General features: G+C 37.9%; 1 protein-coding gene across 1 annotated transcript in view; it reads left to right on the forward strand.

Annotated features, from left to right (window-relative positions):
* Positions 1-19599, forward strand: part of LOC122807193 (aldehyde oxidase 3-like) — a 1326697-nt gene that overhangs the window by 12767 nt on the left and 1294331 nt on the right. The window contains exon 2 of the mRNA XM_044078243.1: positions 19188-19245. Coding sequence (XP_043934178.1) covers positions 19188-19245 — 58 coding nt within the window. The remainder of the gene's footprint in view (positions 1-19187; positions 19246-19599) is intronic.

Below are 19599 nucleotides of genomic sequence, written 5' to 3' on the forward strand. Positions count from 1 at the left end.
CTTTAAATGAATTCCATACAGGTGTCAGGTGACAGCTGAAAAGACATTCTCCAAATATATTTAACTTCAGTGAGTTAGTTGCAAGGAGAAAACCACTGAGTACCCAGACTCCCTGAGGAGACCATGCCAACAAAGAAAGTAGGTAATGGGACAACAACTGCAATGCAGACTCTTATGCCACAAAAAGATTATATTGTAATTTTGGCAAAGCTCAGGCCAGCCCAGATGTTTTAGTGACTCGTGATATTTTTCTTTTCAAATAGAATTTGTAACAATCTTAAATATATATATATGTGTATATATATATATATATATATATATATATATATATATATATATATATATATATATTATGGATTCACTTTATAATCTCGAAATACTGAAATCTTGAATTTCAGTATCTTGAGATCATAAAGCCGAAAATTCAAAATATCGAAACCCCAAAACAGTGAAATTCAAAATCGCGACTTTTAAATACACTCTCCACCACACAAAAAAACATACATGCACCTTCCTCCCCACACTACAACAAACAAACAAAACATACACAAACACAGCAACACAAATACACAAATCTACCCTACATATAAGCAGGGGGGCAAGCACATTTTTTTTTTGCAGGGAGTTATGCGCCCCTCACCTCTGCTAATTATATATACCAGCTCCAAGATCACAAAACAGTGGGAAAAGGCAGAATCTCTCTCCTCACTATATATACAGATCCCACACAAAAACATCAAGCATCTCATGATGAACTGGCAGTTAGATTAAACAGTTGTCCAAATGAACACATGTAATGACCCTGTAAGCTTCTTTGTTGAAACTGTTAGCAAATATTCCACATTCTACATTTTGCCCATTTGTTCCACCTTATGAGAGGTAAAGTTTCATGTTTTGTGGATGTAAGGTCGAGAGCTATGTTTGTATCAGCTACTTCGTACTATATTTGTACCTGCAGAACCTTACAAAACACAACGTAAAATGCAGTTCGGGGAAGGATGGGAATATACTAACTTACAAGAAGTGTGCTTCCTAATTTCACTTTTTTTTCTGAATTAAGGAAGCAGTCAAGTCAGCGTTGTGCACAACAGGGCCAGGAAAATATGTACTTGAAGTCAATGAATGTGAATATCATGCCGATACATACCATGTAGTCAAATAAAAGCAGGTTGGGGGAGGTAGATGCTTCAAGACATGCCAGTTCAAGTTATATTAATCAGAAGAGAACAGACTCAGACTGCTTCACTGCCTAGTGAGAACACAAAGTTAGAAGACAAGATGGGCAGCTCATGCATGGCAGATGGGGTCAGAGTACCAATTATAGGTACAGATGTAAGTAACAAGATGGGCAGCTCATACATGGCAGATGGGGTCAGAGTACCAATTGTAAGTACAGATGTAAGTAACAAGATGGGCAGCTCATACATGGCAGATGGGGTCAGAGTACCAATTGTAAGTACAGATGTAAGTAACAAGATGGGCAGCTCATACATGGCAGATGGGGTCAGAGTACCAATTGTAAGTACAGATGTAAGTAACAAGATGGGCAGCTCATGCATGGCAGATGGGGTCAGAGTACCAATTATAGGTACAGATGTAAGTAACAAGATGGGCAGCTCATACATGGCAGATGGGGTCAGAGTACCAATTATAGGTACAGATGTAAGTAACAAGATGGGCAGCTCATACATGGGAGATGGGGTCAGAGTACCAATTATAGGTACAGATGTAAGTAACAAGATGGGCAGCTCATGCATGGCAGATGGGGTCAGAGTACCAATTATAGGTACAGATGTAAGTAACAAGATGGGCAGCTCATGCATGGCAGATGGGGTCAGAGTACCAATTATAGGTACAGATGTAAGTAACAAGATGGGCAGCTCATACATGGCAGATGGGGTCAGAGTACCAATTATAGGTACAGATGTAAGTAACAAGATGGGCAGCTCATACATGGCAGATGGGGTCAGAGTACCAATTATAGGTACAGATGTAAGTAACAAGATGGGCAGCTCATACATGGCAGATGGGGTCAGAGTACCAATTATAGGTACAGATGTAAGTAACAAGATGGGCAGCTCATACATGGCAGATGGGGTCAGAGTACCAATTATAGGTACAGATGTAAGTAACAAGATGGGCAGCTCATACATGGCAGATGGGGTCAGAGTACCAATTATAGGTACAGATGTAAGTAACAAGATGGGCAGCTCATACATGGCAGATGGGGTCAGAGTACCAATTATAGGTACAGATGTAAGTAACAAGATGGGCAGCTCATACATGGCAGATGGGGTCAGAGTACCAATTATAGGTACAGATGTAAGTAACAAGATGGGCAGCTCATACATGGCAGATGGGGTCAGAGTACCAATTATAGGTACAGATGTAAGTAACAAGATGGGCAGCTCATACATGGCAGATGGGGTCAGAGTACCAATTATAGGTACAGATGTAAGTAACAAGATGGGCAGCTCATACATGGCAGATGGGGTCAGAGTACCAATTATAGGTACAGATGTAAGTAACAAGATGGGCAGCTCATACATGGCAGATGGGGTCGGAGTACCAATTATAGGTACAGATGTAAGTAACAAGATGGGCAGCTCATACATGGCAGATGGGGTCAGAGTACCAATTATAGGTACAGATGTAAGTAACAAGATGGGCAGCTCATACATGGCAGATGGGGTCAGAGTACCAATTATAGGTACAGATGTAAGTAACAAGATGGGCAGCTCATACATGGCAGATGGGGTCAGAGTACCAATTATAGGTACAGATGTAAGTAACAAGATGGGCAGCTCATACATGGCAGATGGGGTCAGAGTACCAATTATAGGTACAGATGTAAGTAACAAGATGGGCAGCTCATACATGGCAGATGGGGTCAGAGTACCAATTATAGGTACAGATGTAAGTAACAAGATGGGCAGCTCATACATGGCAGATGGGGTCAGAGTACCAATTATAGGTACAGATGTAAGTAACAAGATGGGCAGCTCATACATGGCAGATGGGGTCAGAGTACCAATTATAGGTACAGATGTAAGTAACAAGATGGGCAGCTCATACATGGCAGATGGGGTCAGAGTACCAATTATAGGTACAGATGTAAGTAACAAGATGGGCAGCTCATGCATGGCAGATGGGGTCAGAGTACCAATTATAGGTACAGATGTAAGTAACAAGATGGGCAGCTCATGCATGGCAGATGGGGTCAGAGTACCAATTATAGGTACAGATGTAAGTAACAAGATGGGCAGCTCATACATGGCAGATGGGGTCAGAGTACCAATTATAGGTACAGATGTAAGTAACAAGATGGGCAGCTCATGCATGGCAGATGGTGTCAGAGTACCAATTATAGGTACAGATGTAAGTAACAAGATGGGCAGCTCATGCATGGCAGATGGGGTCAGAGTACCAATTATAGGTACAGATGTAAGTAACAAGATGGGCAGCTCATGCATGGCAGATGGGGTCAGAGTACCAATTATAGGTACAGATGTAAGTAACAAGATGGGCAGCTCATGCATGGCAGATGGGGTCAGAGTACCAATTATAGGTACAGATGTAAGTAACAAGATGGGCAGCTCATACATGGCAGATGGGGTCAGAGTACCAATTATAGGTACAGATGTAAGTAACAAGATGGGCAGCTCATGCATGGCAGATGGTGTCAGAGTACCAATTATAGGTACAGATGTAAGTAACAAGATGGGCAGCTCATGCATGGCAGATGGGGTCAGAGTACCAATTGTAAGTACAGATGTAAGTAACAAGATGGGCAGCTCATACATGGCAGATGGGGTCAGAGTACCAATTATAGGTACAGATGTAAGTAACAAGATGGGCAGCTCATACATGGCAGATGGGGTCAGAGTACCAATTATAGGTACAGATGTAAGTAACAAGATGGGCAGCTCATACATGGCAGATGGGGTCAGAGTACCAATTATAGGTACAGATGTAAGTATATTTACTGTTCTCTAGTTTCTCTCTCTCAGTCCTCCTACAGCTGTACTCCCATCCATAATGGCTACTTTTTTTATTCCTGGTCTTTACAACTGGGCCTCTAAATTCATGGCCACCAACTACATGTTCTTATTCAATACATTACGTAAATGAGCCTGCTGTCATTTCATCCACTCAGCGCTAATCGGGAAGTAACTCTTGGGAAGCTTCTTGCAAGGGGACAGCACTGATCTCACATACAGCCTGTATCTCTATCAGTTCTACACAGCAGAACTAGAAACATCAACATTTGAATTACTGTAAAGCTGAAAGTGAGGGTAGGGGAAGAACATTACAAAGACGGACCATTTCTATTCTCTTTAAACACAAATAGTTTATTGAAAAACAGGAGTGAACACCTTCTTTACCTTAGATTTTATAAATCTTAATTAAACATACTGCAATAAAATATATACAAATGCTTAACAATTGTGTTGTTTTATTTCTAACTAAGCTGTAACCAAATGAAGTGATATGCATTTGTGTTCACTTTTTGTAATATTCACGTATGTCATCTGGCTAACCTATGTTATAGTTTTGTTTACTAGTCTAAGGGACAGTTGAGTACAGCAATGACTATATCTATGTTATATATGTCTGTGCATGTGTGCCTGTGTAGGTAAGATTAAAATTTTCATCACATCATACAGTAATCTATCATTAATGCCAGATTTTTTATAAGTTAAGCAGTACAGCATTTTAGATAACATTGTACAATGATACTGAGATAGTAGCCCAGAGATGCTGTCCTAAAATGTTTTGGTCAAAATGTAATGTTAAGAAGGCACTATTTCTTTATCCATGAAACTGATTCTTATCAGTATTTGAAATGTTATTACATAAAAAATGTGACTTGGAACTCAGAAATCAGTATGCAGATGTTCTATTACTCTGTACCTAAAAGCACAGTATAACTATTGTTTAAAACGGAATACCCAGATTTCTTGTCCAGGATATTTTACCAAAAATGTCAGTGTTTTAGAAATACAAAGCTATGTTGGTCATCTCCACCAACAGTCCTACGTGGCTTGTAGAAACTGGCAGATTGCCCTAACACGTCTCAGTTTTCATTACGTCTCCGAGAGTATTCTTCTGGTCATGTCAGTGGAATACAGCCCATATATGTCTTTGCTGTATATTACATTAAAAGTAAGGCAAGGCAGTATTTATGAAGTGCATATAGTGTGATGCCTGAAGTCCATGTATTGACAATGCAATCAGGTAATATATGGCATTCCTTAGTATAGTCTGTACCAATTTACTTAGCTAACTGGCAAATGATGGAATCACAGCACAGAAAGGTGGCAGGCAGTGGAGGTAATCAGGGATATGTTTAGTGCCTTTAGGCTTCATAAGCAAATAAGAATTTTATTGCACTAGAATACAGTTTAGATAGTTTAACTATGAAGCACATTATCACTAACATTTGGAGTGTCTTGCAGTACTATTCAAATTTGTTTAAGAATATTGCCAATATAGGACATTTCACTCACAAAGGCAACACAAATCCAAAAATGAATCTGGACTACAAGTCAAAGGACTACACAGAAAGCAATGGGAACTTACACTTGTGGAGTTTATAAATAGTGTAAATACATTTATGCAAATTCATTTGACACAGTGATTTCCGTGGACAGAACTCTGGAGCATCCAAAGGGCACTGTGATTGCAATTATGGTTTTGTGGTGCATCTTGCAAAATGTGACATATGTGAGGCATTTAACATAGGTAGGGCAGAGAATGTATGAAAATCTGTATGCCATAAGAAAACAGGCAAAAGGCTAATGCCATATACAGTAAACTCTCAGTTAACCGGAACTCAAGCAACCAGAACTCTCAAGTAACCAAAAAAAAAAAATCAAAGAAATACAGTATAATTTTCATGTGTTGCACATTCTGCCCCCCCCCCCCCCCCGCAGAAATATACCTTATGTTTTTAGAGTTTTAGAGTTTTAAAAAGGAAGATAGGAATACATTCTCTCTCTCCTCAACCTAAGAACAAGTCAAACCAAACAAATAGTATAGGGTACAGTATTAGTCAGGCCTATTTTTAATACGGTCCCTTTTAAATAATCGAATGTTTGAAAGTTCGAATGTCATATGGCCGACACCATATGATCGAACTTTCCAAAGTTCAAAGCTTACAAAGAATGGCTCCATACAGTGCAGAATGGGAAAATTTCCCTTTTCTGCATTGAAGGGCGATCTCGGAGTTGGTATATTTAAGTAGTGGGGGTGTGGGGGGGCACAGCGTTCAGGTAAGTTTTTTTTTTTTTTTTTTATATATTCAATATTTCAAACTTTGCTCATATGTCATTTGACATATGAGGTTCAAAGTTTTGAAACTTCGATTATATAACATAGACCCTTTTTAATACTAACACTCAAGGAACCAGAAACTACAGTTATCCGGCATCTACCAAGCCCCATAGTTGCCGGTTAACCAAGAGTTTACTGTACAAGTATTCAGCTGTATGTGTGTGTAATAAAAGTAATTTCAGTTTTTATGCTTGAACAAGTAGTAGCAGACAATAACGGATACTGCATGGTATAGGTGCACCAGGGTGAAATAATGTAGTAAATATAAAATGTGTTTTAAAATGTAAGGCAGCTAAGCAGTAGGTATTACTCAAACAAACTAACTTTCTCAAATTTTTACATAGGTCTTGTTTATATGATGCATGGTAATTAGTTATTTCTGACTGGCGACTTTTGGTCATGTGTTTAGTAAATCCAGTATTTAAACCTGTGTTTCACAACATTGTGTCATTTGGATGCAGACTTGTAGCCTTGAGTTAACAGAAGAGGCAAATGTGCTTAATATAATACTATTAAGTCTTGCTTTTCATTTTGCATGTGCTACCTTAGATTTTGCTATTGATTTCTACAAAATCAGGTTATAGGAGTGTTCTGGATTGTTAATTCTCAAAAGAAAGAAGTATTTGATTAAATAAATGTGTCAAAATGCTTTTCTTGTGTTTCACACAGTCTCTAGGATATGATTTTGGAAGATATAGAAATACAATAAATACTTGACTGACTCCATGATTTGGGGGCCTTGAATTTAGTTTTATGTCAGACTGAAACTAATTGAGGCAAGAAGTTCAATTATCATTAAATCAGCTATTATAGTTTTTCAAAGATGTGTCAGTTATGAAAGCAGTCCCAGTGTTTTGGAATCCTAATAAATCTGGAGTCAGCATCAGGCTATGTTTTGAGAAGGTATTCCTGGTTAAAATTTCAGGCATTGCCAGATGACATTAAAGCTAAGTTACTGGATGCTCCTCTGGATAAGAAGGCCTTGCTTGGATCTGCTGCTGCTGATTTGTTTAAGTCTTTGCAGGAAAAAGGTAAGGAGCTACAAGACTTGAAACACATTTTTGTTTTACCTGTACCTAAATTTCACAGAAATTATTCCTCCAAGACTGCTTTTGTGTGAAAACAGGCTCATACTCCTCCATCTAAGTCTAAAAGGGTTGGTAGGAGGCCTCCTCCACCAAAAACGTCTCAGTCTGCGTCTGCCCCAAAGCAGCCCTTTCCTGACAAGCCAGGTAGTCTCTGACTACCACTCTGGTCACAGCCTTATTCCTCTTTCCCTTCATCTTTTTCTGTCTCTTCCAGCTTGAAGAAACATTACTCAGGACACATAGGTTCTTTCCATTATTTAAAATGGTTATTTCATTGTCTGGAAATCTCTTCTTCCCTTCATGGGCATTCCTCAGCCTTGTCAGGAACAGCTGTATGCATTTTCAGAGGTCCTTCATGACTTGTTGAATCAGGGAATAATTCAGAAGGGTCCACCCATCCCCAGAGGAAGAGGGTTTTATTCTAGAATGTTTCTTGTGCTCAGAAAGGCTGGTCTCTAGAAACCAATTCTGGACCTGTCACACCTCAAGACCTTCTTGAAGGTTTCTTCTTTCTGCATGCTGTCCCTTCAGACTTTATTTCCTCTCATTCTTCCTCTGGCTTTTATGGCATCACTGGATATCAAGGATGCCTACCTTTACATTCCTATTCATCCCCTTTACAAGAAAATTTTATGTTTCTCTGTTGCTTCTTGTATTTTCAGTTCTCAGCTTTGGCTTTTGGCCTTTCTACTGCCCCAAGGCTGTCCACTAAATGCCTAGCACCTGTAATTGCTTTCTGCAGGCTACAAGGCATCCATGGTTTCCCTTATTTAGATGACCTTCTGATTCAGGCATCTTCCCCAGAGATATTGCTTCAGAACCAACACTTCACTATTTCCCTTCTGCAAAGCCTGGGGTTCACAGTAAATTTCACAAAATTATCTCTCACCCCTTCTCAGGATCATATTTTCCTGGGGTGCAGGATACAGGCAGACCTTATGCTGGTCTCTCTCCCTCCTCCAAAGGCTCTGTCCTTCATTGTTTCTTCCAAACTCTTCTCCCTCTACACTCTGTCATAGCCATGGAGTTTCGGACTTCTGGGATTTATGGAATCCACCATTCCAGTGTTACCTTTGGCCAAACTTCACATGAGGAAGTTTCATTTGCTCCTTAAAACAGTTTGAATGCAACATGTGCATCCCCTAGAGGCTTTGGTTCCTCTTCTTCATTGCCTGAAGATGGAACTCCAGTGGTGGATTCAGCAGGTGGCTTTGAACACAGGTCTCTATCTGCATCCACCTTTTCCCTCTCAAGAACTGTTAACAGATGCTCTAGATGTAGGTTGGGGAGCAGCTTTTGGCTCCATGAAGGTATGGGGGTCTGGTCACCTTCCCAAAGAAAGGAGCACATTAACATCAAAGAGATGAGACCCCTTCTGCTGGCTCTTCAGCCTTTTCATCCTCATTTCTTTCCAGGCCCTCTCAAGCTGTTTACAGGCAACACCACAGTCCTCTGGTATGTAAACCAATGGGGGACAAAATCTTATCTTCCATGCAGACTAGCACTCATGGCTTGGGAGCTTGCAGTTCAGTATCATGTCACTCTTCAGGCAGTGTACATCTCCTCCAGTCAGAATTATGTGTCAGACACTCTGAGCAGGTCCTTGACTCAATTCCATGAATGGATGCTTCACATGGATATGTTTCTGGACATTACCCACCAATGAGATACTCCTCAAGTAGATCTATTTGCCTCCCTTCTGAACAGACGACTTCCTCTATTTTGTGCCAGAGTCCCAGGTCCTCTGGTTTGAAAGGTGGATGCCCTATCTTTTTCTTGGAAGGGGATATTTCTTTATGCATACCCCCCCATTCTGAAGGTCCTGTTCAAGATTCAGCAGGACAAACCCAAACTCTTGTTGGTGACTCTCTTGGTTTCCTCTTCTTCTGCATTTAATCAAGGGCAATCATCACAAGTTACCTCACAGGATGGACCTACTCATGTAAGACAAAGGATCTCTTATCCATCCTCACCTGTTGACTCTGCAACTGACTTTGTGGGTGATAGGATTTTGATTCCTTTCAAACACCTTTTTTCTGAGGACGTGCTTCAGGTTCTGCAGGAGGCCAGAAAACCCAAATCCTAGGAAACCCTACTTATCTAAATGGAAGAGTTTTCTGTCTAGTGTCTTTCATATAACCTGGATCCATTGACTGTGGATATTCTACTGGTTCTCTCTTATTTGTGTGAATTGCTCAATGCTGGGTTGGCCTTCTCCTCTGTCAAGGCCAACTTGTCAGCTGCTTCTACTTGTCTGCCTTTATCTCCCCCTTTAGCTTCTAGATTTGAGGCTAAGCAATTCCTCAAAGGGGGTCCTACATATTACACCTCCTAGGAAGCCTTTTCCTCCTCCTTGGGATCTTAGTTTTGTTTTGGAGAAATTGACTTTGGGTCCTTTTGAGCCTGCGGCTACAGCTTTCTTGCAGCATTGCTCTTGGAAGACTGTTTTGTCTTTATCTTTGACTTCAGCCAGAAGGGTGCCTGAAATTCAAGCCATTATGGCTTCTCCTCCTTTTTAGGCTTTCCATAAGGACAGAGTGTTCTAATCTTTCATTTATGCCCAAGTTTGTGAATGACTTGTCACTTAATCAATCCATTCATTTGCCCACCCTTTTCCTTTCTCCACAATCTCTTAGTGAGAAGGTACTACACACCTTGAATGTGCATAGACAACTCTGATTTTATTTGGATAAAACCAAGGCTAAAAGAAAATCTGATTAGCTTTTTGTTTCTTTTCATTCCAGGTCACTGAGAGTGCCTGTTTTCAAGCCTATTTATTTTTGTTATGTTTCTCATGGTAAGAGCCTTCCTTTTTCTGTTAAGGCTCATTCTGCTAGCTAGGGCTGTATCTTCTTCTGGTGCTTTCTTCAAGTGTTTGGATAAAAAGGCTTTGGTATACTGGCCGGACATTGGGTCACCCTTGGCAATCTCCCTCATGTTATGAATACTGCAACAGAGAACAGAAAGACATCTATCGTTATGGTTAGATTTTACACAGCTGTACTTTCCTCACCTATGCCTTCAACAATTCACATCCATTTGTGGGAAAATCCTGCTAGTTTAAATGATGTATAGAAATATTTGTAAAGGCACTTCCAAGGGAAGATATGATATCTTCTATCCTTCATTGCTTACACTGTCATACTACAGACAGCAGACCAAGTTTCCCATATTATCTCCCTTAACTTCTGTGATCATATCTCTTTCAGCTTTCCCACAGCCTTGTTATTCAGTTCTGCAAGACCTTTCACCACCAAACACATTGATTTCTTCTTATTGAAATCCTCTTGCTGACAGCAAAAAAGGTTGCTAAATTTGTTTGAGAGCAGATATCTTGTCCATAAATCCTTAAGTTTCTTACTGTTCTAAGAAACCCTTTATATTCCATCCAGAAAAGAACTTCCTTTTCGTTTATCAAGAGAGGGCTGAGTTTGCAAAGATTGTTTTTGTTTTGTCTTGATTTACCTTATAGCCAGAAACTGCCCCTAATTGTTTTCAAAAGTTTAATACTATCTACAAATGTCACTGTGGCTTCATGTGGTAAGAAAGCATGCCATCTGCAGAAAGTGAAGTGACAGCATTCTACCCCTGCTCCACCCCAGTAATATATGTTAATCCCACACACACTCACACACACACACACACACACACACACACACACACACACACACACACACACACACACACACACACACATGCGCGTGCACACACGCACACACACACACACACACACACACACACACACACACACACACACACACACACACACACACACACCTAGTATGCATCCCCTTACCTTTTTCGGCAAAGCGAACATTCAATGTAACATCTATATAATAAACCAGATATTTGTACAAACAATCTCACACTTCTGGCTGTTGCTCAGGCACATGAAACTCATATTATATACGTGTGTGTGTGTGTGTGTGTGTGTGTGTATCCCTGTCAAATGTAGTGATGACAGGAGGATCCCAAATTTAAACAGCATTTGCCTGATAAGCTGGGAGATAAAAATTATAAAGGGCCTTTTTATGTGATGTGACAAAAGTGCATAATTTCAGACAAAACTCTTGAGTAGATACAGCAGGGCCTATTTCAAACATGTGGGCCCAAAGCTCCAGCTCTTTTAGCTTCCATGTTACTTACTCCATGTATGTATTTATAGTTCCTGAGGCATTGTACAGTTTGACTTTTTGTACTGACCAATCAGTAAATGTAAAAGTTAAGCCTCAGGTCAGTCCAATGACCAGGGTTAAACTGTCAATAGCAGTATTGGGTCGCTCTTCATGTGACAACTGTATTTAGGTGTTTGGTTATGGGGAAAGCATTAAGACTTGTGCCTGATACACCTCTGCACTGCCAGAAAGCAGAATCTGATTTTCACACACAAAGTTACACTATAACAATATATTTTTTCTTTTTTTCATCTTTATTATTCACTTCCAGTTTAATTTGCTATTTCCAGACAGTTTTGATAAGAGTAGAAACAGCTATATAGATCAGTCATTATGAATAGTTTAAAACTAGATGCATTGTTTGAACTTTTATCTTTAAACCTGATTTTAATACAAAGCATCATACATGTTATGTGGTACTCCTGTTACTTCAAATCATATTGATTAAAATCCTTTTCCACTATGTAACATTTTACTTCTGTTTCATAATTTCAAAGCCTGCAGACCATAGAAACATTATGTGCTAATGTTCCTTCATTCAAATTAAATTCACATTTAAGCACAGTGGTAATATTGTTTCTTCACAAAAATATGTTTCCTGGTTTGATTCTTGGCTGGGGACAGGGCGCCTTCTTTACAGAGTCTGCATGTCCTCCCTGTGTTTGTGGAGGATTCCTCCAGGTGCTCCAGTTTCCTCCACATTTTAAAGACATGCAGTAGGTGTATTGGACACTCCAAACTGGCCACAGGTGTGAGTGTGTGATATGGAAGAACAGCCATGGCAGGGCTAGCCATCCTTCGGTGTGAATCTTGGCTCTAGATGATTATCTTTTTTTTTCCTGCTTGTTGGCACTCACTCGGCATTTCAAGTGACAACATTTCAATAGGGGACTGTATGAATATCTCCTCCCTTCCTAAAAGCCCTTCCCAAAAAACGACCACAAAACAAGACAGCTTGAACACTCACCATGTGCACCCACGCTATTTTTAATGCTATTTTTTACGCTGTTTTATGGCTATAAAAACACTAATGTTTTGCTGTTTAATCATGCCCCAGATTCATATTCCCATTCTATGCATCCATGACTGAGAGTGTATTAGTATAAAATATGATCAATTGAAATGAAACTAGATTTCACTTTTCTAGCATCATAGCTATGTAGTTTGCCTCCTCCCTTCCACATTCCTTATGCATAACATCCTTAGCTCAGTGAAAACTAACTTTCAACTTACAAGTGATGTCCTCCGCATCCACACCCATGTCAAATTTGTACAGTCAGTCCTTAAGAAATTCACTCCCATCCACTCAGATCATGCAGTTTTGCCTAAACTTAACGTTAATTATTTTATCATATTAATTCAACCTCCTTATGTACTTCAGTCTAATATTACATCTCATTTTGTCCTTATGCAAATGATTTAGTTACTTTAAGTTTCTTTCATTCATCCTATCCCCCCCCCCCCCTGGGTAGCCCTACCCCTAGCCTAAGTCCGTTCAAGACTCCCTGCTTCTGCACCATTTGGATGACTGACAATTGCTTTATCTTTTTTAATAAATAAATGTAACCATCCCCATTTAATTTTCTGTACATTCAGCGCGTCATTTAATAGTTTGTAATTATTCCCACGTAGCAACCTGTTCTGTAATTATCTCAGTGGGCTAGTATATTTCCATACCCTTTAATTATCTTTACACATTATATCTTCCCTTGTCTTACAAACTTCTGATTATTTTAATAACAGATTTTGATAAGTAATTTAGATTTAACAAGTAATTATTAATGCACTTACGAATTACCTACTACTACTTTTTCAGTTACTTGCATTTTAAAAGTTTTCACCCATTTTCCCAAAAGAAAAACCTTGTTAAATGGCAATTTGTGAAATTAGCCTGTATGATATTTGAAACAAATGTATTTGATATTTAAAGGATTAAATCTGAAAACATGTTTTTGGAGAGAGAATATCCCCACCAGTTGGTACAGGTGATTAGTGAGGAGATTTCAAAAGGATGGTGTATGAAATATATCCGTCTCCTTGGTGTGGGCTTAAATGAGTCCAAGCAGGACCAGAAAAAGACCCTAGACAACATTGTAGGGGTAGAAGGTCTTGTTAAAACAACTAGTCAAGATCTCTGTAACCCTAATAAACAGGGTGACGATTTGGGAAACATTTTCATAATATAGGACTTTTACTGTACACCTGAATGCAGGTTCAGGTATTATCAAAAATATACTGAATAAACACTGGTGTATTTCGACCAGTGACAGTATATTAGAATATATTGTGGGAAGTAAACCAATGTTTAGTTATTAAAGAGCTAACAATATTAGGAATTTAGTTGAGAACAACCAAGATATCAACTTAGGTGTCATACCACATCAAAGTACCAAAAAGTGTGGTTTGTGTAGTCACTGCAAGCACATTCCGGAAACTAGTCCCATTACACTGAATAATATCTTAAAAATTAAAATGTACTCACAGGGAGGAAACTGTTCTAGCACAGAGTTTACCTAGCGTGTTTTAAATGTCCAGCGTTTTCCAGAGGAAAAACGGAATGACAATTAAGAAAACGCATCTATGAACATTATTATATCTCTAAGTATAGCATAAACAATACCTTGTACAGGCATTCTCTTAAATATTCTAACTAGTCAATTTTTCCCTTTATTATTTTAGAAAAATTCATTCTATCCCTAGGAGAGGTGCTTGGAAAGAAAGAATTGAGTTAAAAGAATTATTATGGCAGTTCAAATTTCATGTTAACCACCATCTGAGTATAAATGATTCTAGTTCTTTAACCCCAGTTTTACAACAAAAAGCACAGATGTTGTAATAACACACGGTTAATATACTATATATTCAAAAAAAACAAAACAAAAAAAAAAAACGAAAGTCAACATATTTTCCAAGAGACAGGGCACTAGACGTATATATTTTAACTACATTTATATATATATATATATATATATATATATATATATATACACACACACACATATATATATATATATATATATATATATATATATATATATATATATATATATATACATATATATATATATATATATATATATATATACACACACACAGATATATATATATATATATACATATATATATATATATGTAATATATATATATGTAATATATATATATATATATATATATATATATATTTTTTTTTATTTTTTTTACAAATGTATTCTTACACAAATGCATATAAATGTATTTTTTATTATTAAGCAATGGTTTGAGAAATGTATTTTTTAACTGTGTGACGTTAAATCAGCATTTTAGTTTTAACTGGTTTAATTACCTTTTATATTGATTAATTACTTTTGTTAAGCATTGGATTTGCTTATATAAGACTGAGTAGTTGTAAAAAAAAAATTATTATGATGAAGTCCTGTTTGGCTATTGACAGATAAAAAGCTATTTTTTAATGTTTAAAGCTTAAATAAAGTGCCTGTATTTACTATTCCTAGTATGGAATTAATTTCTTCCTTTCTGGAGTTGATCTATTGAAAGGATTCTTGACATTCTTCCTTCACTTCTTGATGATGACTTGGTGTCTGAGATATAAAGGAAGATTATTATTCCATAGGCTTAATTTGCCTCACAGCAAGAGGTTCTCCGGTTCGATCCTCGGCTGGGGTGCCTTCTGTGTGGAGTCTGCATGTCCTCCCTGTGGTCGCGTGGGTTTCCTCCGGGTGCTCCGGTTTCCTCCCACATCCCAAAGACATGCTGCAGGTGGATTGGATACTCTAAATTGGCCCTAGGTGTGCGTGTGAGTGTGCCTTCTGTGGAAGGTTGGGCGCCGGGCTGGCAACTCGACACTGTAAAACTCCACTGCCATTTAATGTGCGGACAGGTGATCCGCTGTGGCGACCCCTAACCGGGATAAAGCCGAAAGAAGAAGAAGAAGATTATTCCATAGGCTTAATTATAAATATATTCTGAATGCATAGACCAATATAAAAGCACTTTATGGGGATTTTAATGAAATGTTTTGCTGTGTAAAGACAAGTGTCTTGCTTCATTACTGACTGTCTTTTCTTCAGTATGGAGTTAAGCAACACAACTTCATTTTGTAATGTGTTGTTTAGTAATGAGTGACAAAAAAGTGAAAAAGAAGTACAACACTGGAAGAGACTGGAATTAATGTCTTTATCTGTCAATTAGAACAAAGCTTTCAGGTCAAACAAACCCTTCATCAGTGTATAAAATACTAACACATACTAACCATTTTATATACTGTCAAAAATCACAAAGCCATTAATTATTCAATTAAACAATTAATCCTAGTTAAAAACAATAGTTGCAAAAGCACATAACTCTATTTCAAACACATTTTTTATACCTTAGTACAGGTTTTAAAGAAACAGTCTGATTTAAACCTGGTAATACATCAGCACAAAGGCGCATTATCCATTGATATTCCTTCAGCTTAAACTTATTGTTAAGATCTCCCCCTCGTATATCCTTACATACTCTATCACCCTAAAGGAGAATTTATGTGCATTTCCATATGTACTGATATGCTTAGCCAATGAATTAGTGTCAATATTTCTTCTTATTTCTGAATGGTGCTCAGTTATTCTTTCCTTCGGTTTATGTCTTGAGCTGTAGGGATGATGGTACTAAACCTTATTTCTCTCTGAACACAATGGAAGTGCCAATTATAATTAAGGAGACCAACTTAGATGTAGGTAAGCTACGTTTTGTTACAGCTTTCAACAGGGCTACTTCTGAGGTTAAAATAATTATTAATAATAACTGGTGTATATTAACATCTCTACCTGAATTATGTCCCATAGTTGGCATGAAACCCAGTTTCTCATACAGAAACTGTCAGAGTTTAAAGCAGAAGTTATGTTATAAAGACATGTGTGTCAAGAATGGGGGCGGGGGGGGGGTAACAGCAGCTAAATCAGGTACCTTTTCTTGCCGCAATTGTAGCTGTTGTGAAGTCATTAACAAAAATAATACTTTTCAACACCCTATAACTAGGAAGAACTATATATTTTCTGGCTTAGTAACATGTGCTACAATGAATATAATATACCTGGCTACCTGTAATAGATGTCAGGCATTTTATGTTGGGAAATCCACCCGAAAACTGAAGGAAAGAATAACCAAGCACCATTCAGAAATAAGAAGAAATATTGACACTAATTCCTTGGCTAAGCATATCAGTACATATGGAAATGCATATAAATTCACTTTTAGGGTGATAGATAGAGTATGTAAGGATATATGAGGGGGAGATCTTAGAAATAAGCTTAAGATGAAAGAATATCAGTGGATAATACGCCTTTGTGCTGATGTATTACCAGGTTTAAACCAGACTGTTTCTTTAAAACCTGTACTAAGGTATAAACAAATGCATTTTAAATAGAGTTCTGCGCTTTTGCAACTATTGTTTTTAACTAGGATTGATTGTTTAATTGAATAATTAATGGCTGTGTGATTTTTGATAGTATATAAAAATGGTTAGTATGTTTTAGTATTTTATACACTGATGAAGGGGTGGCTTGACCTGAAAGCTTTGTTTTATTAAACACGTGTTTGGTATCAGCATTGCTTGGTTTGTTTCATACTACATCCAGTCCTGATTTTATGAACTAAGCTTTGTTCTGCAACTGTTTGGCTTTATCTGTTAACTAACCAGAACTGTGCTGAAGAGGTGCCAATCTCTCCTTTATGGGCCAAATCCTTTTGTACCTTTCACAATAAAGTCTGCAAGCAATGTAGTTTGGTTAAGAATGTTTTATTATGCAGGGTGGAGGTAGATGTCATCAATATCCGAATACTGTTTCCAATAACAGTGCTAATAAACAAACAATCTTTAGAAATTCTGTATTTATATCCGAATACTGTTTCCAATAACAGTGCTAATGAACTGAAACAATCCGTAGAAATTTTGTATTTATATCCGAATACTGTTTCCAATAACAGTGCTAATAAACTGAAACAATCCATAGAAATTTTATATTTATATTTATATCCGAATACTGTTTCCAATAACAGTGCTAATAAAGTGAAACAATCTGTAGAAATTCTATATTTATATCTGAATACGGTTTCTAATAGTGGTGATAAACTGCAACAGTTCTCTGTATTCATATTCTTCAAATTTCTTTCCTCCTGAATAGTATATTTAATATTCTGCAACACTGGATATTTGACCTGACTTCTGCACTCATGTCCGAGGCCTTCTGAGGACTGCACTGCCATGACTTTCTACATATCAGTCCAGACAAACTAACTTAACTAACTGTATCTGAAGTATTATAGCAATAACCCATGCCTGGGTGTGGGTAATGCTGGATTTACCCACGGTTGGCGTGGTTTGGTCCCGAGGGTGAAGCCCGAGGGACCAAACAAAGCCAACCGTGGGTAAATACAGCATTACCCACACCCAGAAGTGCGTTATTGCTATTATACCAAGACATTATTTAAGAAAATAAACTATTACTTTTCTTAAATAATGGCATAGTATAATGCCTGTTTACTGCCCTTCCGCAGATGTCTGGCATCCGCGGCAGTTCTGATGTACTGCGCGCCTGCGCAGTACATCAGAGCTGTGGGAAAAAGCAATGGAGAAAGCAAGATCTCCGTTGCTTTTTTTTTACTGTTTTCGCTATGTTAAATGGGTTTAACATAGTGAGACAGTTTTAAAATAAGCAACGGAGATGTCCGTTGCTTATTTTAAAACTGTCTCGCTATGTTAAACCCATTTAACATAGCGAACAAAAAGCAACGGAGATCTTGCTTTCTCCGTTGCTTTTTAAAAACCTGTCTCGCTATGTTAAATGGGTTTAGCATAGCGAGACAGTTTTAAAATAAGCAACGGAGATCTCCGTTGCTTATTTTAAAGCTGTCTCGCTATGTTAAACCCATTTAACATAGCAAGACAGTGTTTTAAAAGTAGAGTTATACTAATGGAAAAAAGTCCGGGCGACCGGACCTTTTTCCATTAGTATAACTCGATTTACAATGTGCATGCTGGCCAATCAGCGTGCACGTTTTGGGGGGGGTCATGGTATAATTCCTAATAATACCAAAACCCTGCAAAACTTTACTCGCTACTTTAGCCTTGATTCCCAAGCCTTGATGTGTTTGTACTGAAATCTATATAACATTCTGTTCTTATCGGTATTCTTGACTGAAGGTTATTTTCACTGTTTGAAAGTGCATTTACTGACACTGTTTGCAAACTGTGAAGCCTACTTTACTATGGCTGCATTTCTAGATGTATGCAAAGAGAATACTGCAATTTTGTATATTTGAATGATACCTGATCTAACAACTGCCGACTGTCTCTGTTCAGTATGGAATTATGCAATGTTTAATACAACTTTATGGTGTACTGTCTGTTGTTTAGTAATAGGTGACAGGAAAGTAAAAAAAGAAGTACAACGTCTGTGAAGAATAACCTTTTTTACTTGTGTTGCACACCAGTGCAATATTCCACAAATGTACATTTAAATGAAGTTAACATAGTTTTTTGTACATAACTTTAATATATAGTAGCATTTAAATACCAGATGATAGAAAGCATGCTGTTTTTCTTTTTCAGGTCATAGAGAAGAATGCAGATCCAGAACAAACACTGCTGTTTTACCTGAGGAAAAAATGTATCCTTTTGGGTATACATTGGAGCATTCTATATATATATTCTATATATATATTCTATATATCAGCAAAGTAAAGTTATAGAGAACAGATTGTAATCCCTGTTAGTACAGCCACCTGCATGGTGCAAAATAAATCAAGTGCGTCCTACAGATACCATCAGACAATGATCTCATTTTATTTAATGACTGTGGTGAAAACTGTAGAATTGCATGTATTTAGGATGCACAGCAGGCTGCGTTGCTACCGCACCATGAGAGGTTCTCTGGACTGATTCTCAGCAGGGATACCTTTTATGTTCAATGTGCATATCCTGTCTGTGTTCATGTGGGCTTTCACCAGGTGCTCCAGTTTCC

The sequence above is a fragment of the Protopterus annectens genome, chromosome 7.part0 (assembly GCF_019279795.1).
Source record: "Protopterus annectens isolate FY-2018-M chromosome 7.part0, PAN1.0, whole genome shotgun sequence".
Classification (NCBI taxonomy): Eukaryota; Metazoa; Chordata; order Ceratodontiformes; family Protopteridae; genus Protopterus; species Protopterus annectens.